Source organism: Haliotis asinina, chromosome 13 (assembly GCF_037392515.1).
Source record: "Haliotis asinina isolate JCU_RB_2024 chromosome 13, JCU_Hal_asi_v2, whole genome shotgun sequence".
Lineage (NCBI taxonomy): Eukaryota > Metazoa > Mollusca > Gastropoda > Lepetellida > Haliotidae > Haliotis > Haliotis asinina.
The window spans coordinates 20912335-20939317 of record NC_090292.1 but is presented as its reverse complement, the minus strand read 5'-3'; the positions used below and the strand labels follow the sequence as shown (position 1 = coordinate 20939317).

At 43.5% G+C, this 26983-nt stretch overlaps 1 protein-coding gene across 2 annotated transcripts in view; it reads right to left on the bottom strand.

Moving 5' to 3' along the window:
- The window catches only part of LOC137259267 (aminopeptidase N-like), a 34997-nt gene that overhangs the window by 6700 nt on the left and 1314 nt on the right, over positions 1–26983 (bottom strand). For both annotated transcript variants that reach the window (XM_067796900.1, XM_067796901.1), the window contains exons 2-19: positions 25520–25943; positions 25042–25197; positions 23573–23690; positions 23080–23200; positions 21569–21723; positions 20651–20764; positions 19106–19240; positions 18588–18653; positions 18154–18219; positions 15899–16080; positions 14444–14544; positions 9861–10009; positions 9351–9406; positions 8408–8555; positions 5671–5747; positions 5102–5212; positions 2047–2214; positions 1140–1283 (exon numbers count right to left, since the gene is read on the bottom strand). In XM_067796900.1, the coding sequence (XP_067653001.1) occupies positions 1140–1283; positions 2047–2214; positions 5102–5212; positions 5671–5747; positions 8408–8555; positions 9351–9406; positions 9861–10009; positions 14444–14544; positions 15899–16080; positions 18154–18219; positions 18588–18653; positions 19106–19240; positions 20651–20764; positions 21569–21723; positions 23080–23200; positions 23573–23690; positions 25042–25197; positions 25520–25943 (2491 nt within the window). The remainder of the gene's footprint in view (positions 1–1139; positions 1284–2046; positions 2215–5101; positions 5213–5670; positions 5748–8407; positions 8556–9350; positions 9407–9860; positions 10010–14443; positions 14545–15898; positions 16081–18153; positions 18220–18587; positions 18654–19105; positions 19241–20650; positions 20765–21568; positions 21724–23079; positions 23201–23572; positions 23691–25041; positions 25198–25519; positions 25944–26983) is intronic.

Below are 26983 nucleotides of genomic sequence, written 5' to 3'. Positions count from 1 at the left end.
GTGGTCTCGACTCAGACAAGAGTGCAATCTATACAAGATGTTTTTATTAGTTGTGAGTGAGTATGGTTTTACGCCCTTTTTAGCAAAAATCCAAGGCGGGGCATTCCAGAAGTGGGCTTCACACATTGTGCCCACGTGGGGAATCAACCAGTGGCTTCACCGAGACGAAACGAACGCTTTGACTATTAGACTACCTCTCCTTTCTCCGTACAGATGCTAAACGCAGGGATTTGTGTGTTTGGGGGTGAGGGGGGTGGGGTGGGGTTGGAGGAGGGGGAGAGGGGGGGAAGTTGGTTAACCCCGCACACGTCAATATTCCACCTACACGACGATCGATCTATGTCACTGGTATACAATGCCGCTTACCTGCAAACTCAGTGGGCCTCCGATTCCGTTAGTCGCCTTTTACGACTTGTCAAAAACCGGTTTTAACCCGGATCTTCAAAGAGTTAAACAAGCATGGGTTGCTGAAGACACATTCTATCCCTGATCTTCACGTGAACAATTCTTAAGCACGTGAGGGGCGAGTGGGGTAGCTAAGTGGTCACCTCGGAGGTTTCACCATAACACACTGGCGGAACTTAAATACAAATTGAATCTTAATGGGAAATAAACCAGGACCACGACCGGGACGAGCGAACGCCTTAACGACTGTGCTACACTACTACAATTAAGAAACATACTACCCCAGATCTGATTGACGTAAGAGGACGCCCCAAACGAAAAACTACAAACTTTCACCACAAAGAGGTGTATATCCGGTGTATATCCGGTATATATCCGGTGTATATCGAGAGAATGGAATACCACTGTGTGAAATAAGACCCTTCCGGTCACCCGAGTCGGGCTACATTTCTGATGGAAGGTCTACGCGTGTAGCATACGACTAAAAATGTAGATGTAATAACATTTTAGATAAATATTCAGTCGAATTTATCAGAAAATGACTGTTGATAGAAAACATATGCCTTAGGATCATTAAATTGTTCATTGTAACTAACATTGTGTTATTTTCTTTTCTGGTCTGGGTAAATCCATTTGGGTTGGTATCATTTTGTATTTACCAGCCTTGATATCAGGCTGCGTTTAGGGCTTATTTCATACAGTACGAAATAAAGGAGTTTGCTGCACATACATACTCAGTTCGAAGGATGTCGTATTTCTCCCTGATGAAGTCCCACACGAACGGCTGAGCGAAGGCGTTGATCCCAGGAGCAGAGGCAATGAGACCGGGGGCATCTTGTTTAGGGATCTCACTTGGCGTTATTGCTCGCTCCAGCAGCCTAAAACACGTGTGTCTATTTAGTGTTCGTTTGCCTGATTGCTTACTTGTGTGCTCGTTAGTGTATGTTTGTGATTGTGTGCTCGTTACTTACTTGTGTGTTCGTTAGTGGATGTTTGTGTTTGCCTGATTGCTTACTTGTTTGCTAGTTAATGTGTGTTTGTCTTTGCCTGATTGCTTGCTTGTGCGCTAATTAATGTATGTTTGTGTTTGCCTGATTGCTTACTTGTGTGCTCGTTAGTGTATATTTGTGTTTGCCTGATTGCTTACTTGTGTGCTCGTTAATGTATATTTGTGTTTGCTTGATTGCTTACTTGTGTGCTCGTTAATGTATGTTTGTGTTTGCCTGATTGTTTACTTGTGTGCTCGTCAGTGTATGTTTGTGCTTGTACGCTCGTTAGTGTATATTTGTGTTTGCCTGATTGTTTACTTGTGTGCTCGTTAGTGTATATTTGTGTTTGCCTGATTGTTTACTTGTGTGCTCGTTAATGTATGTTTGTGTTTGCCTGATTGCTTACTTGTGTGCTAGTTAATGTATGTTTGTGTTTGCCTGATTGCTTACTTGTGTGCTAGTTAATGTATGTTTGTGTTTGCCTGACTGCATACTTGTGTGCTCGTTAGTGTATATTTGTGTTTGTCTGATGCTTACTTGTGTGCTAGTTAATGTCTGTCTGTGTTAATGTATGCAAGACTCCATCCGTTGCCTACTGTGAGGTTCAACTTTGGAAAAAAAGGTTCATGGGCAGAATTGGCAGATCTCTTACATCTCAATGATGAAGGCTTCCTGAGAACACGCTAACGCCCTCAGCATATCGCTCTTGATGGACAAAGACGTCTCCGCTTGGTAGCTGTCGTAGAGGTGATACCAGTCATCGGCCACGCCCTCCGATATACCCGTGCACAGCACCGTCATCAACAGCTCCGGGTTTATTCTGACAACACGTCACATAGATGGAAGTAATTACGTTTAAATCGTCATGTGAAGTGAGTGTGTGAGTTTAGTTTTACGCCGCTTTTACACTACACCGAAGCACAAGCAGAAGCAATAACACCGAAGGGGACACCAGAGAAATGTGCTTCACACATGGTACCCGTGTACGTTACAGGCGAACGATTTAACCATTAGGCTACCCCACCACTTTGGTTCCCTAACCTCTGTTCATACCAGTAAAAATTATATTAATGACTTGTTTGTTCAAGAAATTGTTTCACAGAATGAAAAGATAACAAACAATTGAATGAACTTATGAGCCTACGACTATCGTTACTGAGTGTATCTACCTATGGACCCGACCCGTGAAGGTCTACCCGGGGTAGAATAGGCCTTCAGCAACCCATGCTTGCCATAAAAGGCGACTATGCTTGTCGTAAGAGGCGACTAACGGGATCAGGCGGTCAGGCTTGCTGACTTGGTTGACACATGTCATCGGTTCCCGATTGCGAGATAGATGCTCGTGCTTTTGATCACTGGATTGTCTGGTCCAGACTCGATTATTTACAGACCGCCGCCAAATAGCGGACATATTACTGGGTGCGGCGTAAAACTCACACACACTGCCCATGCGAATGAAATGGTGCGGTAAGGTGTTTAAAGTTTTGGTGTGTTGTTTAGTGTATGCTGAATGTTTGACATACACGAAAAATAGCGAGCATGACTATCCGACTTGCCTCTTATGTTAAGCGTGTTTGTTTGCTGAAAATCAATCCTAACCTAGATCTTCAACCATATTGGGAATGACTGTAGTAAAGTGACAGAACATTAATACCATAGGAAGATCCAGAGGAGGGGTCCAAGGGTGCGCTGCTCCACTTTTGTCTTGAAATTTTGGTAACTGACCGTTGAAATATGGCTGTAAATGGAGTCTGCGCACCCACATCCCCACCCACTCCTTTTTTTCAATAGTGCGCACACTCGTACACACACACGAACAGGCAGGCACATATACCCACGTACACGCACACGCACTCACACGCACATACACGCACGCACACACATACACATTTCTCAAAAACTTGTATCCGCCATTGAATACCATGCAAATGTTTTCAGACATCACAATCACTGGATCTTGCACAACACCACTCTCACAACTTGAATGCAATAACTTCAAACAATGCTCCTCGCTGCTCGTATGCGGTGACTTCATGTAACACTCCCCACTATGAAGGGGACTGTTGCCACGTCTTTCGAAACTGAATTGAAGAGTGGCTGTCATTATGTAATCAATCTAGAGTTGTATTTGTATATCCCTTCACCACCTGTCAAGGCCTCGTGACGATGACAATCGTGATGCATGTATTTGAGTTAGCAACTTTTTATCAAGCGCTGGTAGGTTCAGCTTGGTGACCTGTTTCTTCTCAAGTCAGAATGACATGCTAACAGTGAGGCGACAAGTGGCTGCATACAGTACTAGCGTTTTAAACAGTTAACCAACAGTGGGATGGCACTCAAACCTGAGTTATATTTCTTACAAAGACACAAAAAAGTTCGATTGTAGTTCAATGTTATTAGACGAAACGTGTTAGGGCTCTCACTTACCTTTTTTCATCTCTAGAAAATCAACAAAACAATTCACATTTTTTCAGGCTATTCGATTATTTCGAAAACAGTTGTAATAGAGACCCGTGTCAGTATTAATACAATGTTCGTAAGATCCAAGTGACATTTTGCACATTTGTGAGGAATCATTTTACCTGGTATAATAATGTCTAATTAATTTTCCGAATCAACATGTGTACGGTGCCGTGAACCCCTTTAGCATGGCGGCCCTTAGGATTGTCCTTCTTCGAACCATACGTAAGTTGATAAACATGTCATTAGTTAGACAGCGGTCGAAAACTGAACTTAAATAATGTGCGCAGAGCAGAGATGATTTCACATTTGCCACATTTTACAAAGATCCATCCTAAACTCACTTCATGAAATTTGTTTACATTACACTGAAATAACACGTAAGTATATGAGAATGACGTCAAGTGTCTGAATATACCTGGAACCCAGTCTGTAGTACTCGTGTGGGAATCGACCCCTGGTCATCGGCGTGACGAGCAGAGGCTTTAACGACTAGGCTACCCACCGCCCCGACTGACGTCGAGAACCGTGGCCCTGTTATGTCTTTGAGGACAGAGGAGAGTGTGTCATTCTTTGTATAGTATCAGAATGAAATTTTATAGCTTTACAAGACTTCACAATATGTATTAATACCTACATGACATTATTCACGTCACGCTGGTTTACAGACTACTTCAAGGAGCCATGGGGTCTTTACAAAGCCCATGGGATTTGCATAGATTAAGCTCTGAGTGCAGGTTGCACCATTCTGTAATCTTATAATATCTATTTCAGTTCAAGATTCGGCGATGGGGTAGCTTTAGCTAATACCTGGGCCCCGTTTCACAAAGCTCCCGTAAGCTTAAGATCTCGTAACTATTCTCGTAGCATCCGTATCTCATGTTACAGTGTAGGAGGCATAGTGGCTACGAGAAAACTTACGAGATCTTTGGCTTACGAGAGTTTTGTGAAACGGGCTCCTGGTTCCAATCCCCGTATGGGTACACTGTGTAAAGTCCATTTCTGGTGTTCCCCACCGTCATATTGCTGGCATCCTGCTAACAGCGACGTGAAACCAGATTCGAAGTTTACAATAACTTCACTGTTTGAACGCTTTGGGTATGAATGACGTCGGATATAGAAGTACGCCCTAAATTGAGATTGCTGTCTGTCAAAACAAACTTATATAATGGGTGACCATCAATATATCGTGAGTTGGTTATATCCGTATCTAAAACTGTCGGTGTTTCCCGCTGTTGGTGACTCACTTGTTATCCTGTGGGTTGTCCTTCCACGCCAGGAACAGATCCCTCGCTTCCTGGAGACAGTCTTGGTTGTAGACTCTACATGCTGCACTGGACACCTCACGTTGGGCAAACCTACGATAGCAGACTGTCCAGGTGAAGACAGTTCGTAATAACAGCTTACAGAGCAGCAAACCTACAATGCCAGACAGTCTTGGTAAAGACAGTCCGCACCATCAAAGTTCGGATTAGCAAACCTACAACATCAGACAGTCCAAGTGAAGACATTCCGCACTAGCAACTTTCGGATCAGCAAAGTACCTACAATGTCAGGCAGTCCTGGTGAACACACTACAATCTGTACAGGACAACTCTTTCTTCGCAGCAAGCAGCACTGAGCAAATCCATACGACAATTACTCAGTGCAAGACACACGCAACACCAATTTGTATTGAACATTCTGAGCAGCAAAACTACGGTGTCAGACCTTCCGACTGAAGACACTACAATGGAAACCATTCTGAGGAGATTCTGAACAGAACAAATTATCTACCCTCAATATTCACAATGTTTGAGAGAGCCAATATATTTACGATTCTATCTGCCCTTCTGCTGGAGTCCGTAAACCATAAAATCTGAAGGCTGCGTCACTGCTTGATCTCAGGAATTCCTGCAACAGACAAATAATGGTAACTAAGGACCACAGGTTCTTAAGTGGATGTTAGTAAGTGTGATTTTACTCATTTTAGCAACATTCCCGAAATATCATGACGGGAGTAATCAGAAACGGGCTTAACACATTATACCCATGTAAGGAATCGAACGTGGGTCGTCGGCGAGACAAGCAAACGCTCCATTTAGTTTGGATGAGTACTTTTTAGTTGAGAACGTTGTCTGCTACGAGGATGGATGGATTATAGTCCGTAAACCAAACAACAGATATAAGGGTCAGTATGGTACGTCGAACCCAGGATAAGTCGAACTATTCCATGGTTATAAGGAGTTCGACAGAGTACCATGAGTTATGGAAGGTTGATTGTACCTCAAGTACCCATTGTTGGAACAATGAAGGCAATGAGTATTTACTTGTATATGGAATATAATGGTGTATATAAGGTGTATATAATGGTGTATATAAGGTATCGGGGTTTCACTCTACGAGATAGCGAGATATACAGATGGATATTCTCTGAAGAATCCTTCATGGATATGGTAATCGTTTCGTTCATCTCGATCACCTTGTCTGAGACCCACTCACTCACTCACTCCAGCATATCTCGTTGTAACGGATCATGGCGTCTATGTTGACCAGCATGACTCACTCCCTCACTCACCCACTCTACCTGAAAGGCAGGGTATATATCGGTGTCATGGATCATGGTGTCTATGTAGACCAGCATCACTCACTCATTAACTCACTCACTCACTCACTCACTCACTCACTCACTCACTCACTCACTCAATCAATCAATCAATCAATCAATCAATCAATCAATCAATCAATCAATCAATCAATCACTCACTCACTCACTCACTCACTCACTCACTCATTCAATCAATCAATCAATCACTCATTCAATCACCCACTCACTCTACCTGAAAGGCAGGGTATATCTCGGTGTCCTGGATCATGGTGTCTATGTAGACAAGCATCACTCACTCACTCTACCTGAAAGGCGGGGTATATATCGGTGTCCCGGATCATGGTGTCTATGTAGACCGGCATCACTCACTCACTCACTCACTCACTCTACCTGAAAGGCGGGGTATATCTCGGTTTCCCAGATCATGGTGTCTATGTAGACCAGCATCACTCACTCAATCACTCACTCTACCTGAAAGGCAGGGTATATCTCGGTGTCCCGGATCATGGTGTCTATGTAGACCAGCATCACTCACTCACTCACTCACTCATTCACTCTACCTGAAAGGCAGGGTATATCTCGGTGTCCCGGATCATGGTGTCTATGTAGACCAGCATCACTCACTCAATCACTCACTCACTCACTCTACCTGAAAGGCGGGGTATATATCGGTGTCCCGGATCATGGTGTCTATGTAGACCAGCATCACTCACTAACTCACTCTACCTGAAAGATGGGGTATATCTCGGTGCCCAGATCATGGTGTCTATGTAGACCAGCATCACTCACTCACTCACTCACTCACTCACTCACTCACTCACTCACTCTACCTGAAAGGTGGGGTATATCTCGGTGTCCCGGATCATGGTGTCTATGCAGACCAGTATCACTCACTCACTCACTCACTCACTCACTCTACCTGAAAGGCGGGGTATATATCGGTGTCCCGGATCATGGTGTCTATGTAGACCAGCATCACTCACTCACTAACTCTACCTGAAAGGCGGGGTATATCTCGGTGTCCCGGATCATGGTGTCTATGTAGACCGGCATCACTCACTCATTCACTCACTCACTCACTCACTCACTCACTCTACCTGAAAGGCGGGGTATATCTCGGTTTCCCAGATCATGGTGTCTATGTAGACCAGCATCACTCACTCACTCACTCACTCACTCACTCTACCTGAAAGGCAGGGTATATATCGGTGTCCCGGATCATGGTGTCTATGTAGACCAGCATCACTCATTCACTCACTCTACCTGAAAGGCGGGGTATATCTCGGTGTCCCGGATCATGGTGTCTATGCAGACCAGTATCACTCACTCACTCACTCACTCACTCACTCTACCTGAAAGGCGGGGTATATCTCGGTGTCCCGGATCATGGTGTCTATGTAGACCAGCATCACTCACTCACTCACTCACTCACTCACTCTACCTGAAAGGCAGGGTATATATCGGTGTCCCGGATCATGGTGTCTATGTAGACCAGCATCACTCACTCACTCACTCTACCTGAAAGGCGGGGTATATCTCGGTGTCCTGGATCATGGTGTCTATGTAGACCAGCATCACTCACTCAATCACTCACTCTACCTGAAAGGCAGGGTATATCTCGGTGTCCCGGATCATGGTGTCTATGTAGACCAGCATCACTCACTCAATCACTCACTCACTCACTCTACCTGAAAGGCGGGGTATATCTCGGTGTCCCGGATCATGGTGTCTATGTAGACCAGCATCACTCACTCAATCACTCACTCACTCACTCTACCTGAAAGGCGGGGTATATATCGGTGTCCCGGATCATGGTGTCTATGTAGACCAGCATCACTCACTCACTCACTCTACCTGAAAGGTGGGGTATATCTCGGTGCCCGGATCATGGTGTCTATGTAGACCAGCATCACTCACTCACCCACTCACTCACTCACTCACTCACTCACTCACTCACTCACTCTACCTGAAAGGCGGAGTATATCTCGGTGTCCCGGATCATGGTGTCTATGTAGACCAGCTTGTCCCGGGCCGTGCTCCATGGATAGTAGTCCAACTCCGCCGACAGATATTCCAGCGTCTGCAGTCCCGTCAACTGATCCAGGAAGCCAGCCCTTAAAAACACAGAGTGATCACACTTGCTGAACATCAAGTCAGCACGGTTCATGAGTGAGTGACTAAGTGACTTTAGTTTCACACCGTTACAATACACCGTTATAGCAATACAGTAAAATATCTTTATAACGAACTCCAATTGCAAGGGACCACTGAAAATAGTTCGTTATATCCGCAGTTCGCTATTCACGAAAATCCATCGAAAGAACAATAAAAACTCCCTACAATGTATATAGTGCGATACAGCTACAATATACTCAGTTTATTCATGCATTCATTAATTCATACGACAATTACATACATTTCACTTGTTGTCTTGCTTTGTCCATGCTTGGCCGACTGCATGCGTGCCAAAGCCTTGTTCAAACCATTAATTACTGGTAACTGGGTCTGCCGGGTTCGGCATACACTGATTTCAAAGTGAGTACCTCTAACTGGCAGTGACACTGATAGAGTTCGCACAGTTCGTTATTCACACCGTTAATTAGTGTTTCCTTGGACTCACGGGGACTTTTAAAACAGTTCGATATAGCCGTCAGTTCGTTATATCCGTGTTCGTATTCTACTATATTCCAGCAATGTTCAGGGAATCTAGGCCAGGGCCCAGATTTTCGAAGTTCTCTTATCTTGGCGCTAAGAGGGCTTCGAAAATCGAGCCCCGGTCTTGAATATGACGAGCAAATGTTTAACCAATAATCTACCCTACCGCCCTGCTGGACGAAACGATTGTCGTCAGTGCCAGTCGTGGTACCGTGACTGCAAAATATGGCATATCAGCAACTGGTTGGGCATACCTGGCTAAGTCCATGGCGTCGTTGATGATCTGAGCTCGATTGATTGGAATGATCACCTGAGAAAAACTAAGATGCATGAATATCAAAATAAGGAGGGGTGGTTGGTGTGTGTGTGTGTGTGTGTGTGTGTGTGTGTGTGTGTGTGTGTGTGTGTGTGTGTGTTCGTTTGTGTGTTTGCGTGCGTGTGTGTGTGTGTGTGTGTGTATGTATGTGTAGCGGGGGATTACGTACATCGATGTTCATGTTGAAATACTGTATTGTCTGGTCCAAACTGGATCATGTAGTGACGTCCGACGACGGATTCAACTGGTTATGTTAAACAGATAAAATGAGCGAGTGAATTTAGTTTTACGCCGCAATCGGCAAATTTCCAGCTATATAGCGGCGGTCTATAAATAATCGAGTCTGGACCAGACAGTCTGTAAAACAGCATGAGCATCGATTTGTGCAATTGGGAACCGATTACTGAACTGAACAATGATTTAAAGCATTTATTTCACAGCTACTTACATCATGGTCTGTTTTAAGTTGCTTGATAATGTTCTTCCAGTTGTCGTCATCATAGTTGACGCGATAGTAACCATGGTGACGGATATTACCCAGAATCCAACTCGACTCATCCCCAGGATCCGGTATCGTCACGTTGATGGTGTAAACATCTGAAAAGAACATATGGCACTGATGATGTCAATGGCCTGAAACATGATTATTCTTCAAATATGAGAACGTGTACACATGTGTCGAATTTTATCAGTAGACATTCAGTCTACTCAATCTAAGCATGCTTCTTTTTTTATGTAATTACTCTGTGTGTCCAACAAAGCAAGTTTAGTTTTCAGATGTCCGAGGCAGTGAGCGAAATAGTCTCTGGTCCGCCAGCTCGTAACTCGAAAAAATAAAGGCGGGCCAGTAATTCTCCACAGTCACTCGCCAAACTAGTTTGAATTTTTATGGAATCGTTCTGTATGCTCTTCCCCACTTGGTAAGTTACAGTCCACTTTAAATCACGCAGGAGTATAGCCTGGTAAAACTACTCATCACACTCGCATCTTAAATTATTAAACCCGTATCATGCCGACAACAAAATTATTTTCAGCTATTTCTGTAATCTTTTGCTTCGCTTCTACATTCAAATTTCGGGCTAGTGAATTAGTTCAGAGAGATTTTTTTTTATTTATGAGTCACATGTTATAAACATCTACAATATACGTACACAATTTAAAACGCTGCTAAAATGTAACATCCGGTCACATGGCCTACGAGACACAAGACACTACAGAACGTATAGTGATGCATGAAGTTAATAATCTATCTATAAGCACCAGTGCTGAATGAAAAAATAGTTATGGTGAATAACGTATCGACAGTTCCATGTTCACCAGTAAAGATATTTAGTTACAGGACTACAATATGCGTTTACGTCTATTAAACATTTTAGTAACCAGTGCAGCTGGAGGTTTAATTAGCTTAGCATTACTTAGTATGAATACGGCCTGGTCGGTAGACGACAAGAGAAGAAAAAAAGGATTGATTTTTAGTACATGTTCCAATAAGTCATTAGTTTGTGGGCTCGTAGCTATCAGGCATAGCTAACGCGACCGAATAGCAAAATTTGGAAACTATTTCCCACACTATCCGAAACTAATCCATGAGCTACCATGCCATACGATGACCTGTTTTAAAAGCTCGTTGTTAGCCTTAAAGATCCGCGTTAGAACTAGTCTTCAGGCATGGCTAGCCTGATTGGCTAGCAAACATTGGAAATTATCTCTCACACTGGTGCATGGCGGCACCAATCCCCTCTGGAGTTAGCGATAAGTGGGCAAAACAAGTGCAGGGTTCCGATCCACAAACCGTTCACAGCGTTACGACTAGTCGTAACTATATAGTTAAGCATAGACTTGCGAATGTCACATTGCTACGAACGTTTTGTGGCTCGGGGTCCAGGTCTCAGGTCTCGGTTCCGATCCGCAAGGCGTTCATAACGTTACGACTAGTCGTAACTCTATAGTTAAGCATAGACTTGCGAATGTCACATTGCTACGAACGTTTTGTGGCTCGGGGTTCATGTCTCAGGTCTCGGTTCCGATCCGCAAGGCGTTCATAACGTTACGACTGGTAACTCTACAGATTAAGCGTAGACTTACGAATGTCATAGTACTACGAACGTTTCGTGGCTCGGGGTCCAGGTCTCAGGTCTCGGTCTCAGTATAGAGTGTCTGAGTCGGACATCCATCTTAATCGGTGCCATCGTACATCAGTAAACTTATACTGTACGACCAGCCTAAGTCAGGGCTTATACAACCAGTCACGTTCACATGAGCTTGGCCGCAGCATTACACCGCGTTTCACACAGCTTATCACGACAGTAGACAAGGTCAACAGTGACCCATGTGGGGTCAGGTGGTCAGCTCGCTGGCGTGGTTGGCATTGTCTAAACAATGGATTCATGAACACACAGTCCAGTGTTTGATATGATACGTTTCTTACACTGACGGTCGTTTTGTCGCCTCTTAAACTAGGGGTGATCACATCGGGTTAGAATTGGTCTTCAGTAACCCATGCTTGTAGTAAGAGGCGACTAACGGGATGGGATGGTCAGACGCGCTGACTTGGTTAACACACGTCATGGTATACATTTGCGTAGATTGATGCTGATGACGTCAATCATTGAATTGTCTGGTCCAAAGTGGATTATTTACAGATCGCTGTCACACAGGTGGAATATTGATTGTGGCATTATACACCAAACAAACAAAACTAAGAGTTCGGGATTATATGAATTATACATAACACGATTTAGACAAAGGATTTTACAACGCCTACACTTGGATTTAGCCGACACGAATACATATGGACAGTGTTGCAAAATAGGAAATATTCAATGAAAATGAATACGGATGAAAAGACACGTTAACTCCTCATGCTTTGATTGCACTGCGCTTTCAGTATGTTTAGTTTTCAGATGCCGAGGCAGTGAGCGAAATGACCACTGACACGGTAGCCCTCGGATCATAAAACTCCAGTCGGTTCAGTAATACTCCACAGTCACTGGCCTAACTAGTGAGTCTATATGGGGTCATTTTGTATACATATCACTCTCTCTCTCTTTCACTTGTTAAGTTATAATGCACTTTTAAATCATGCAAGATTATGGCCTGATAAAAACGCTCATCATATTCGCAGCTTAAATACTTAAACGCGTGTTCGGGATAACAGGAATTATACAAAACACGACCTAGACAAAGGATTTTCATAACGCCGAGATTTGAATTCAACAAACACGAAAAGACACGGACTATGCTGATGGAAAATCACGCACATTCAGCGAGAATGAACGGGGTTGAAAAAGTACACGTTATCACCTCATCCTTTGATTTCACAGCTTGTTGTTTTCGTAAGAAATACTTCTTTCAGTTGTTGTCACGTCTGTATAAAATCATTTACCATTGTCATCTGTCACAATAAACACTGTTTAATAATAGATAAACGTGCTTTGAAAATAGATCTGCAACACCGCTGGGAGTATTTTGATGCTATTTTCACGGCGTCCATTTTGGTTCAGACTCGATTTATCTTGATCATCCCATTAAAGTGAATGCATGAGTGTGGTTTTACGCCGCGCTGAGCAATATTATAGCAAAATCACAACGGGGACAGCACAAATTATACCCATTTGTTGATTTGAACCCTGGTCTTCTGCTTGATGAGCGAACGCTTTACCCCCTGGGCTATCCCACCACCTTAGCACAACTTGGTTTAAACCACAGTAACGCATTTAGGTTTTACGTGAACAAGCTCATAAGGAGCTCACGCGAGTCTAGATACGCCTGGCAGGAGAATGATCTGGCGAAAAGCAGGCAATAGGTTAACCAACAGCAAACCGTCAGTATTAATATCACCTCTATGCTACCCAAACGCCTCGGTATAAATGAGTGACTTTAGTGTTACGCCGCACTCAGCAATATTCCAGCTATATGGCGGCGGTCTGTTAATAATCGAGTCTGGACCAGACAATCCAGTGATCAACAACATGAGCATCAATCTGCGCAATTTGGAACCGATGATGTGTGTCAACAAAGTCAGCGAACCTGACCATCCGATCCCGTTAGTCGCCTCTTACGACAAGCATAGTCACCTTTTGTGGCAAGCATGGGTTGCTGACCTCCATATAAATCTAAAAAATGTAGACAGGTCATAAAACAATACATTCCTAGCTACTAGAAAATCAGAGTTATCTGGACAAGCACCATAAGTGGGCATCACACACTGAATCAATGTAGGGAATCGACTCTAGTTTTCATTTAAATGCTTTGTTTTAAAGCAAATAAGCGAGCATCCTTCTTTTTCCACAGCAAATTGTTTCAGGAAAACACAAGTCCAGCGAACATTTTTCCTTAAATTGTACCCCTCGAGGAAATCGAACCCATGACCTCGGAGTGACGAGTGAACGCTCTAACCGCTATGCTACCCATCTACCCCAGCTATTGTAGTGTAGGCCTTAGGGTGATGATGAGTTTAGTTTTACGCCGTTTTCATAAAAATTCTAGTAATATCACAGGGTGGGACACCAGACATGTATCGATGTGTGGAACCGAACTCGGATTTCAAGGCCCCGTCTGAGCTGACCCAGAGTCACTTTGCGGAAACGTAACACACTCCTCGTATCTCTTGTCCCTTCCCCAGGAAAATTACTAATTCTTTTAATGACCCATCGCTACATCCGTCACTACAGGGTGTAGTATTCACCACGCCCAGCAAATGAATGACTACATCGTTTTAACAGGCAATTGTCCAGTTTGTGCTTTTTGATATATAAGCTAATATTCAGCGGTTATATAGTTAACAATTGAGAACATAAGCAGATAAATGGACACAGTTTAAAGTATAATTTGGTTTAACACTGCCAACAAAATTAAATTAAAAGATATTTATCAGCAAACATGGATGTCATCGATTGAAACCTGTTCCAAAGTAGCCACTTGTAGCATTTTGACAAATTCAGAAACAAATGTTGTGTTTGGTCATATAGGCATACAGGGTGTCCCTTCTGATGAATAATCTTTCTCTGAACGTTTTGGTGCCGCATTTACCTGCTGTGTCGTTTCTCAGCATCCAAATGATGTCGGCATCAGTAACGTCGAAGTTCTTCTGCACACTCGTGGTGAACGTGAAGGGGATGTTCCAGGTGTAACTGCATCAAGGCGTAGACATATACTCAGCGTACAGTATTACGTAAGTGAAAGACTTTAGTTTTACACCGCACACAGCAATATTCCAGCCACATGGCGGCGGTATGTAATTAATCGAGTCTGGATCAGAGAATCCAGTGATCAACATCACGAGCATCGATATACTCAGTTGGCAGCCGATGACATGTGTCAACCAAGTCAGCAAAGCCTGACCACCCGTTAGTCGTGTTTTACAAGCATCGGTTTGCTGAATTTGAACAGAAAGGCTTGAAAAAGGACAGGATATAATCCTATATATGTTATATGTGGGATTATGCTTTCTCACTAAAGTACAGATTCCAGTATTTTCTGGCTTTATGGTCGTTCTGGCATTGAAGTGATCTAACCCACTCAGCCACCGGGGCTTCCACAGACATGAAATTTGAACAACTGGTAGTTTAGATCACGCACTTGAACTACCTTGTTTCCTGAGAAAGTGTAATACCAAATATAAGAGATATTGCATTTGACCATTTTCGAAACGGCATTGCGTTTCCATAAGAGATTATGGTGAAATTAGAGCTATCAAACAGCTTGAAACCTTTAACGTCAACGTCAAAACTACGCCTCAAGTTACGCTTTCATAGTGATGTGCCGCGTGGAGTTCAGTTTTACGCCGGGTACATCAATGTTAATTCTGAATTGTTAGAATCACGGGCACAAAGTCTTTTGTTGCCATCGCTAAATTTTTCAGACGACAAGACAGGTAGATAAAGAGTCATCACCCTTTTATCGAATTTCATTTGCTAAAAATGAAAGTAAATGCAATAATATTCAATAATATTCGAGAAAAAAAATTCCACGAGGTTCCCAGTGAGTTTGGCATTCCCAGTGGGGTATATATACAGAAAATGCTACTCGCATGAAAGCGTGGTATATTGAAAATAACAGAAGAGCGCTCAGCCAATCAGAAAACGATATTTATGACTGACGCAAGATAAGTACCAATATGCAAGCTCTGTGACCCATAGAGCATTTCATAAATACGTGGAATAAAGAGAGTCCTGCCTAATGAGCTGTGTTATAATGAGGATTCCTGATACACGGTAAGTGTAGATGTACCTAAACCTTACGAGCTGTAATAAAGTGAGTGAGTTAGCATGGTGTTCCGTCAAATTTAGCAACATTTCAGCAACATCACAGCGGTGGACACCGGAAATGGGCTTCACACATGGTACCCATGTGGAGGATCGAACCCGGGTCTTCAGGGTAACGAAAGAACGCTTTAACCACTTGGCTACCCCACTGTCCCGTACGGAATGAAGAGTGTCCGGAGTGAGTGGAATAACCGGGATTCACAATTAAAAAGGGACTTACTTATACGGGGACACGTATTTGCCGGGGTCTGATGAGGCCGGGTCAAACAGGAACCTCTCCTGTGTGAGCCGTATCATCTTGGGGCCAGCCCTGGACACGGTGACCACTGGATAGTTCATCTGCAGTGTCCACGTCTTCATCGTGTCCACCACGTGGGCAGTCTTCTTCTCCTCCTCGGCTTGCTGCAACAGTGAGTGAGCTGGGTTCAACGTCGGGGGTGAAGGGGGGGGGGGGGGGGGGGGGGTGTTAGGCGGACAGAAAAAAGCCCCACAAGACAGAAACCCCTCAGAGAAAAGCCCCTTTGGACAAAAGCCCCAAAGCAAAGAAATTATATGAGACAAGCCCCGCATTATTCTTTCTCAAGGTGGTCTGTGTAGGACGTGGGGCATAAGGAGGTTGGTCTTGAGAATTGGGGATTAACGAAGACACTTAAAGTGTTGTTTGTTTTTTAAAGATGGTCTTCAGGACGGATTAATTAATGTAGTTAGTGTCAACAGGGTCTTCGCCATTAAGTGTTCACTGTTAAAAGGGTCTGCTCAATGGGCAATGTCAAGACTGTAAACTCCGTTGAATCGGTGACTTTGAGATGGCCACTATGAGAACAGTCAAGTCTGCATTTAAGAATCATGAGAGGACCCAAGGTTGTTTCTGTTGGCTAACTAAATTACATTTTTAAAGAATGGCGGACATCGTGCAATTATTTGCCAGGTGTGCCAGAAAAGGAGACTATGCTTGTCATAAGAGGCGACTAACGGGATCGGGTGGTCAGGCTCTCTGACTTGGTTGACACACATCATCGGTTCCCACTTGTGCAGATAGATGCTCACTTGTGCAGATAGATGCTCATGTTGTTCATCACTAGATTGTTTGGTTCAGGCTCGATCATTTACAGACCGCCGCCATATAGATGGGATATTGCTGAGTGCGACGTAAAACTAAACTCACTCACATCGAGACATGCAATTTCGCTTTTCTGTACATAAGCAGTTATGTAAATAGAGATAGGTGAGTCATTTTCTGTGATCGTTGATAATGGGTGACAACGAAAAACAAACACTTTGAAACTGTTAGATGTTCTCAGTTGTATTTATGCTTAGGACCAATGCAGGGTATTATCTTCTGACGTGGCAACATTGAACCCAGTAAAGACTTTGCGTAAGGTTGTTTGTGTAACTTATTTCGTACTGCCGCACTCAGCGATAGTTCATCAAACAGGTCATCGGCTGTTTCGTGGTAGTTGTTTAACAACAGTCACAGCAATATTCCACCTATATGGCGGCGGTCTGTTATCGAGTAATCGAGTGTGAACCAGACAATCCAGTGACCTTCAACCTTGGTGCCCGAGTGAAATGATCGCCGTGGCATCTCCGTTCAGTCGCTGTGAGAGCGCAGTAAAATTGGTAACACTGCGTGCAAGCGCCGCAGACCCTCCATGAAGACATGGTAGACACGTTGTGACACCATTAAGGACTTCGTGTGATCTCCTGAGGGGACAACTGTGCCCATAGTGCGATCGTGTGCGCCAAAATAGCTCCTGTAGCGCATTGGGAGACCTCACTGCGTTGCTTGTCATGTACAAAATCAATGGACCTTCCCTCCAGAACATGCGTACAAAACTGATGACCCCAACCCGTCCCCCTCCTCCAGGACAAAATGGGAGACTCCCCGAAACCCTCACCCTCACCACCCCTAGCCATAAATTATGAAGGGTCCCTAATCTTACATCCATATCATGTTTGAAACGTGAATTTATTTCACCCGGTAGTGTATATAATGTTTGAAATACTTATCACCACACGGGTACGTTGGCATATTTTGAAAAGTTGTAAAAGTCTTTCAAGGGCAGGGAGTAGGTGAGTTTAGATTTACGTTGTTATCAGTAACATATTCCAGCAATATCACTGCGGGGGACACCAGAAATTGGCGGTAAATATTGTACTTAAGCGGGGAATGTAACCCAGATCTTCTGCGTGGCGAGGGGACGCTTTAACCACTAGGCTACCACCGCCCCGCTTATTCAAGAACTTCCATGTTACAACAATTAATGGTAGAGTATGAGTATTACCATCATAAGTGGGACTCTTTAACCACTTGGCTACCCCCATCGGCGACACAGCTTTGCAGATGTTATCGTCAATCCTGACTAAACGTCAGTACAAGTCGTTTGATGTTTATGATATCGCTAACTAAAGACAAAATTCGACTGAAAAATCAAACGTTTCTATTGCCCCTGAGTACTAGTATACAATGCTCACCGTTCTAAGTGCCACCCAAAGATCGTCGTGGTCGGCGTTGCTGTATTCACGAGAGAGGAGATATCGCTGTAACAGACGTCGTCATCATACAATCAATTTTCTAAACATACGCGACGCAACGAGAAAATACCCCCGGGCACCGTCATAATAGGCAAAGTAAAGCGAATTTCGCCGAAAATATCTTATGTTGCATATCTGTATGTTTGAATTTGTCAGACACAATGGACGAGTTTTCTGATTGGTGTCTAGTGTTGTTGTTTGATTGACAGACGGACATGAGTTAATTGTAGCAGAGATTATGTACTCACCCAAGAAGCTGAAACAAAAGTTTGGTGTTATCCGCATTTGTTAATCCAAAACTCACACGCTCGCACGCACGCACGCACGCACGCACGCACTCACTCACTCACGCACGCACGCACTCATACACTCACCGTTAAGCCCCTCTGGAACGTCCCGGCGCCGATGAAGAACTTCAGCATCCGTATCACAGACCCTCCCTGATGACGTTAAGGAGAAAAAACATCATCATCATCATCGTCGTCGTCGTCGTCGTCGTTTTTTTTCGAATTATTGTCATTATTATTGAATATTATTTATTTATGAAGGCCTATAAGAAGGGCAGTGTTTGGTTGCTTACTTGCCAGTTTATGCTTTTGGGTAAGCTTCTCGTGGCTTCTGACTCTACATAACTGTAGACATGTGCCACATACAAAACAACATGAAATGTTTCAGATGATGTCACAATATGTGATTTGATGTACACTCTTCAAGAAAAGGTCTTCCATATTTAGATGTGTCAATGTTCGTGGCATTTTTTTTATCTATTTAAAGAAGATCAACTCTTACTGCTACTGTTTTCGTATGATGATTATTATCAATATGATTATAACTGGAGACAAAATCGACTTTTTTATACGGAAACAAATCGACTTAATATCTAAAGAATCACCTTGTTATAGGAGATAGAGTCAAATATTTGATCAATCTCTTCTGGGCTCTTCACGTCCACATATACCGGATGTGACGTCACACGTCCATCGAATTCAAACACTGGCATGATTTCCTCCACAACAAACTGGTTATACTGTATGAAACAGAGGAGAAAGTGCATTGACTCCATTGCTTAAATTGAATTACTTTATATGAGACCTTTTAAGCATCTGCATTGAAACTTTGGTGATGGACTATCATCTGTGGTTGACTTGGCTGACACATGTCATTGTATCCCAATTCCATAGATTGATGCACATGATGTTGATCACTGGATTGTCTGGTCCAGATTCGATTATTTACAGACCGCCGCCATATAGCTGGAATATATATACAACAAAAAATCTCACTAAATAAATCTTTAATTCAGAGAGACAGCCCACTGCACACACCAAATTCAATCCAATCCACTGGACCATGAGAACAAACCTGTGATCAACAGATGAGCACGCAACTACGTAACTGTCGTACGATGACATGAGTCTGGAGGATACAATCCAGTGATCAACATCATGAACATCGATCTAAGCAATTGGTCAACCAGGCCACCGAGTCTGACCACCAGACCCCTTTCCTGCTACTCGTGAAGATCCGGGTCAGAATCTGTTCTTCACCTACCCATGCTTGTCGTAGGAGACAACAAACGGGATCTCATGGTCAGACTCGGTTTACACATACCCCGACTACGTAAATCGATGCCCATGATGTAGATCACTGGATTGTATCCTCCAGACTCGATTATGTACCAAATCAACCAGCCAGTATTCAATCAAACATGAATGAATGAAGGCATTTGATATATTACGAGCGCTTCGATTTGTTATTTCGAATGATCAGACATGCCAGTGTATCAATGCTGCTGTCGACCGCATATATATCTTTATGAATAACAGAGTTGGACACAAAACCAGTGACCGATGCTTATTGTACACTGAGATCGCGTCTTAGCCCATCACCAAATAAATCTGTCACAGAAAAATGGACGAATATATATAAACAGAAGACATAAATTTGAATAATTTCTTGTAAGTGATTTCAAGTTTTTGAAAATTGCGTTTCTTTTTCTGTGCAGTATATTTTTTTCAATCTGGAGATTACCAGCAGATGCAACCGAAGCCTGTTTAACTTTTGAAATTTCAAGCAGGTTCCAGATTCATTGCAGAGTGAGTGAGTTGAGTTTTACGCCGCACTCAGCAATATTCCAGGTATATAGTGGCGGTCTGTAAATAATCGAGTCTGGACCAGACAATCCAGTGATCAATAACATGAGCATCGATCTGCGCAATTGGGAACCGATGACATGTGTCAACCAAGTCAGGGAGCCTGACCACCCGATCCCGTTAGTCGCCTCTTACGGCATGCATGGGTTGCTGAAGGCCTATTCTATTCCGGACCTTCACGGGTCTTACTGGAGAGAAGGCATCATGTACATCTAACCAGGTCATATATTGAAAACACAATATATTTATCTCCAGTATATTATGTCCCCAAACACAGTGCTTACCATGTCCCAGTTAGGTTCAATAACCTCAGCTCCAAAGTACATGAAGAACGTGGCGAATCCTTCGTTGAGCCACAGGTCGTCCCACCATTTCATGGTGACCAGGTTCCCGAACCACTGAAACAACAAAGGGAGATAACTAGTAGATTCAGAGATATTACCAGCATACCGGTATATCGCAATGCGCTTTTCAAACGATACGTATTGAAATATCTTTTCAGAGAACCGGCATATGGTTTTAAATCAAACTTTAAATACACAGACTGTCATTCACAACAAATGTTTCCTTCATTATACAATGGCAAAACGGCATGCCGTTATACTACAAATTGTATACAAAAAGGTAGAATCCTTAACATGCAACCTCAGAATGATGACATATGTGTTTAAGGGGCCTATAACATAGTAAACAGGATTGACATGTGTCACTCACTGTCAAACACCTAAGTCCCCAATATATCGCAATATGTATCGCAATACTGGTACCTGAATCGCAGTATATTGCAATTATATAATTTACTTGTCGATACACTGGTATGGTAATACGTTTATGTTGCCATTTCCACGTTTAATTTGGGCTTACTTTTTTCACAGGGGGAAAATTATCTTTGGTGGGTGTGCATAAGGATATATACCTACTCACCTGGTGTACCTATTCACCTGGTGAGCCAGTTCGTGTATCTACTCACCTAGTGAGCCAGTTCGTGTATCTACTCACCTGGTGAGCCAGTTCGTGTATCTACTCACCTGGTGAACCGGTTCGTGCATCTACTCACCTGGTGAACCGGTTCGTGCATCTACTCACCTGGTGAACCGGTTCGTGTATCTACTCACCTGGTGAGCCAGTTCGTGTATCTACTCACCTGGTGAGCCAGTTCGTGTATCTACTCACCTGGTGAGCCAGTTCGTGTATCTACTCACCTGGTGAGCCAGTTCGTGTGTAATGACAACCATGACCTGTTGTTTAGCCGAGTTGCTGGTGACCCCTGCTGTGAAGAACAATCTGACGGCTCTGTAAGTGATGAGGCCCCAGTTCTCCATGGCCCCGGACCCGAAGTCCGGGATAGCTACCATGTCTGAAGTGAAATATCAGTTGTAATAATCTCTCGTGGGTAATACGGTCTTACGTACACCTCGTTGTAGCAGTGTTACCCGAACCAGCAGGCGAGGGATAACACTTCTACAAATTCAAAGAGGCATACATCACACCACAGCACCCGATGGAGAACCATACAGCGCAATTATCTTACCGCCATATTCAATTACAAAATGGCCACTGCCTCTTATATGGAGTTTTGTAATTAGTAAAACATATTCTGGCAAGCTTAAATCTGCAATAAAATGGTTAATTTATGTTCAAGTTGAAAATGCAAACGATTCAGTGTATAAAACAGTCTCAGCATAGCAGTGAAAGTCGGTAAACGAAATGTGTACACAGTGAACTCAAAAACAGCCAGGCGAAAGGTTTTCGAACTCCGGGCACTGCATTCGTCATATTATGACATCATACGATACGAGATACAGCTTCTAGGCGGAGAGTTTGGCGGTTACATTTTTTCCAGTTGTCATGCTCCTCAAAGGGAGGGGTGACCCGGTGACATGCAAATGTGGCATTGACCAATCAAGTTAAAATATCATACATGTAGGTAAGATAAGTACTTGCATAATGTTCCTTCCTGCATTTACTCATCACAATTACCGGCTTTTTCAATATGTAAGTTCTTGAATGAACCAACACACCGTGCAGTTGGGGTTCAAACCCATCGACTGATTACGTGTGACTGTAGGCATATTGTGGTCACGTTAATTTTGTTCAACGTGTGTTATATTTGAGATTACACGTTCACAGTAAAGAATATATAAGAGGTTTATCCCTACGAGATTCGAATACACACCCTCAAAGTTAATCTCCGAATCGCCAGCACAGCCAGCATGGCTTTCACATTGGGTTTGAATCCCGGATGGTTCTCAAACCAACAAAAGTAATAAAATCTGTTCTTTACTGCGAAAGTGTAACGACAAACATAGCGCATGGTATATGCTATTAGTTTCTAATTGGTTATGTGTATGCATTGTTAAATTTGTTGTTTAACGTTGCGCTCAGCAATATTCACGCTATATGACGGCACTTCATTGAACATCGATATACGCAGTTGGGATGCGGTAAGATGAGTCAACCAAGTCAGCGAGCCTGACCACCTGATTCCGTTAGTCGCCTGTGACGACAAGCATGGGTCAATAGAGACCAATTCTAAACCGCATCGTCACGGGTCACTGACGAACGACGTGTTCATTCAATCATTGGATTGTCTGGTCCAGACTCAATTATTTAGAGACCGCGGACGTACGGAAGGGAAGGTGTTGAATGCGGCCTAACCCAAGATCAAACAATGAGCAAGCCTACAGTAACTGTTGATGCCAAACAGCCAGACCTTCTTTGGGTAAAGGGTAGGTGATGTTGAAGTAGTCCTCGTAGAAGGTGATGGTGCGCATGCCGACATCGAGGGAGTAGTCTAGATCATTAAGCGACTCCTTCTGTGCCCATACCCGATACTGGAAATATATTTATATTTCATAGTGCAGTTGTAGAAGAAAAGTGGTAAAATGATTGAAGGTATACGGCGCTGGTCTCTGACAAATAATGGCCAATATTCGGCGGTTGCGATCCAGCTGTATCGCCCTTTGACACGCAGGGTCACACACGAGAGCTGTCGAATACGGTGACGACATCGACATTGTGTATTAAGCTTAATCGTTGTTTGTTAAGCAAAGGCTATATAAACTAACACACTCAATCATAACCATATGGAACGGAGGTAGATAAAAATGATGCTGAAAAGAACCGTATTCACTCATGTTTATGTAAGGGAGTATGGATCAGCTTCACATCGCTTCATGAGACGGGACCCAGTCATATACACCTACCTCAATGCCACGTGGTGTTATACCCCTGATAAACTGAAAGTCGGACACGATGAACGCCACCAGGTACGTCGACATCAACGGCGTCGTCTCGTAAACGTCAGCAACAAATCCTGCCTCCCTGAAAATACGACCTTAAACTAACATACCTCATTGCACAAGCCTGTGTTCCGTTTCACAAAACTCTCGTAAGCTCAAGATCTCGTAACTTTTCTCGTAGTATTCTACCTCCAATGCTGTAACATGGGAAGTAAGAATGCTAAGAGAACAGTTATGAGATCTTAGGCTTATGAGAGCTTTGTGAAACGGGGCCCTGTTCAGTATCAATCACAGAGACGAATCTGAGGATATTGTTTGCAAGTACACAGTAAATGAAACAGTAACCCATTTGCGATCATAGTATGTTTGCGCACGTCCATTTGACAACAAACATGACGTACAATCCGGCGTCAGTGTAGACAACCTCCGTGAGATACAATCGTGATTCGTGACATCACCCTCGTCACGTAACTCTTGACTACTTTCATGCTTTCATGACATAACCTTCTTGGCGTACGTCTCCTCGTTATTGACCTTTTTGATATATCAGCCGTCTCTCAAGACAGCTTGCATGGCGTACCACTCGTCAGTTCGGACAACCTTCTTGAAGCTCCTTTCGCTATTGCTGACATCCTCCAAAAGAGACAAACTATATGACCTAACTATCGCCATTTCTGAAAAACTTGTTGGCGCATCTGTCCTCAGTTCTTAAAACCCCCGTACTTGTCATCATAATAGCCATTCATTACAACGTGAATGTTGTCACATCTGACAAAAGTGTTGATGCGTGTGTCGTCAGTTCTGGAAACCTGCCCGTCATCATTATAGACAAGCTCTATGACGTTCCTGTCGTCATACCTGACAAGCTCTATGACGTTCCTGTCGTCATACCTGACAACCTCTATGGCGTTCCCTCCATCAGTTCTGACAATCTGCATGACGATCCTTTCGTCATTTCTGACAATCTGCATGACGTACCTGTCGACAGTTCTGACAAGCCCTATGACGTTCCTGTCGTCATACCTGACAAGCTCTATGACGTTCCTGTCGTCATACCTGACAACCTCTATGGCGTTCCCTCCATCAGTTCTGATAACCACCATGACGCTCCTGTCGTCAGTTCTGACACCTGTATGACGTACCTGTCGGCAGTTCTGACAACCACTGTAAGGTTCGTGCCCTAATACCTGACAACACTATTGACGAACATGTCGTCAAATCTGACAATCTACACGACGTTCCTGTCGTCATTTCAGACAGTCTCTATGACGTTCCTGTCATCATAACTGACAACCTCTATGACGTTTCTGCCGTCAGTCCTGACACTTGTATGACGTATCTGTCGGCAGCTCTGACAACCACTGTTCGTGTCTTAATACCTGACAACCTTGTTGACGAACATGTCGTCAAATCTGACAACATACATGACGTACCTGTCGTCAGTTCTGACAATCCTCATGTTGGACATGCTATTTAACTCGGTCTTTCTGACGATTGTGATGTTGAAATGCGCCTTCAACTCAGGCTCGTCGAAGCACGGGAAAGCCTTTCGGGCGTCTGTCGACTCAAACTGCGTGGTGGCCAGATATCTGCAGAAAACATCCCACATTAATAAAGAATCAACATACTTCTATTCTGTATCCCTATGATCTGATAACGCATGAACGTATATTTAAACATGATCATTTGTCTGAACAACGTCATATGTTTCAAATTGAGTATATATCCGAAAACCTGACTCGATTACTCACTCACTTACCCATTTCTTACTGAAATACTGTTGAATCACACCTGATTTACGAATGAGCCAGACATTTTCAATAACGATTTTCATAAAATCGGATGTGACTTTTCAAAAATCTTTGTTTTCTTTTTCAGATTATTAATTGAAATCAACCTAACTAGACTTACACCGTCTCTCCTTCTCGAGTGTATGAACTCAGATAGAAGCCTTTCAGATCATCCTTTAAAGGTCCGGTGAAATTCATCTTGACGTAATACATCTGACCTACTACCGTGTCCTTGTCCAAGGTGATCTCCAACAGCTGGTTGGCATCGTCAGTCTGGTAGGAAACGTACACGGGTGAATCTGACCCACCCTCGGATCCAAACTCTATCGACTCTGCCATTATTTCAAGGTCATTAAGATGCATGACGACCTCTTTGGTCGTCTCGAGACACTCCATTGTTATTCTGACGTAGCCGTCAAAGGTGAAGGTCGTCGGATCACCTTGGTACATGTTGGGCCTCATTTCAAGGTCATAGTAGATTGACTTCAGCGTTTTGGGTAGGAATACCACGTCCTGCTTTGGTTTTGATGAAGAGCATCCATCGCCTACCGAAGTACCAGAAAACTGATGTCTTGATATGGCACACTGGCAGTTACATTAGTAGTAATAATGTTAACAACAATGCATAGTAGTTGTGGGTTTAATATCACGCCGAAATAACGCGATTTGTAAATAATCGATTCTGGAACAGACAATCCACTGATCAACAGCATGAACATCGATAACAAATTGGATACGATGATACGTGTCAGTCAAGTCCGTCAAGACCCCAAACGTGGCCTCTTACGACAAACTTTGGTACCCCGAAGTAGCAGTAGTAGTGGTAGTAGTAGTAGCAGCAGCAGCAGTAGTTGTAGCAGTAGTAGCAGCAGTAGTAGTAGTAGTAGCAGCAGTAGTAGTAGTAGTAGTAGCAGCAGCAGTAGTTGTAGTGGTGGTGGGGGTAGTAGTAGTAGTAGTGGTGGTAGTAGTAGTAGTAGTAGCAGCAGTAGTAGTAGTAGGAGTAGCAGCAGCAGTAGTAGTAGTAGTAGTAGTAGCAGCAGCAGTAGTAGTAGCGGTAGTAGTAGCAGTAGCAGCAGCAGCAGTAGTAGTAGTAGTAGTAGCAGCAGTAGTAGTAGTAGCAGCAGCAGTAGTAGCAGTAGTAGTAGCAGTAGCAGCAGTAGTAGTAGTAGTAGTAGCAGCAGTAGTAGCAGTAGTAGCAGCAGCAACAGCAGCAGCAGGAGCAGTAGTAGTAGTAGTAGTAGTAGTAGTAGTAGTAGTAGTAATCGTGATGGTAGTAGTAGTAGTAGCAGCAGCTGTAGTAGCAGTAGCGGTAGCAGCAGTAGTAGTAGCAGCAGCAGCAGTAGTAGTAGTAGTAGCAGTGGTAGTAGTAGTGAGTGAGTGAGTTTAGTTTTACGTCGCACTTAGCAATATTCCAGCTATATGGCGACGGTCTGTAAATAATCGAGTCTGGACCAGACAATCCAGTGATCAACAACATGAGCATCAATCTGCGCAATGGGGAACCGATGACATGTGTAAACCAAGTCAGCTAGTCTGACCACCCGATCCCGTTAGTCGCCTCTTACGACAAGCATAGTCACCTTTT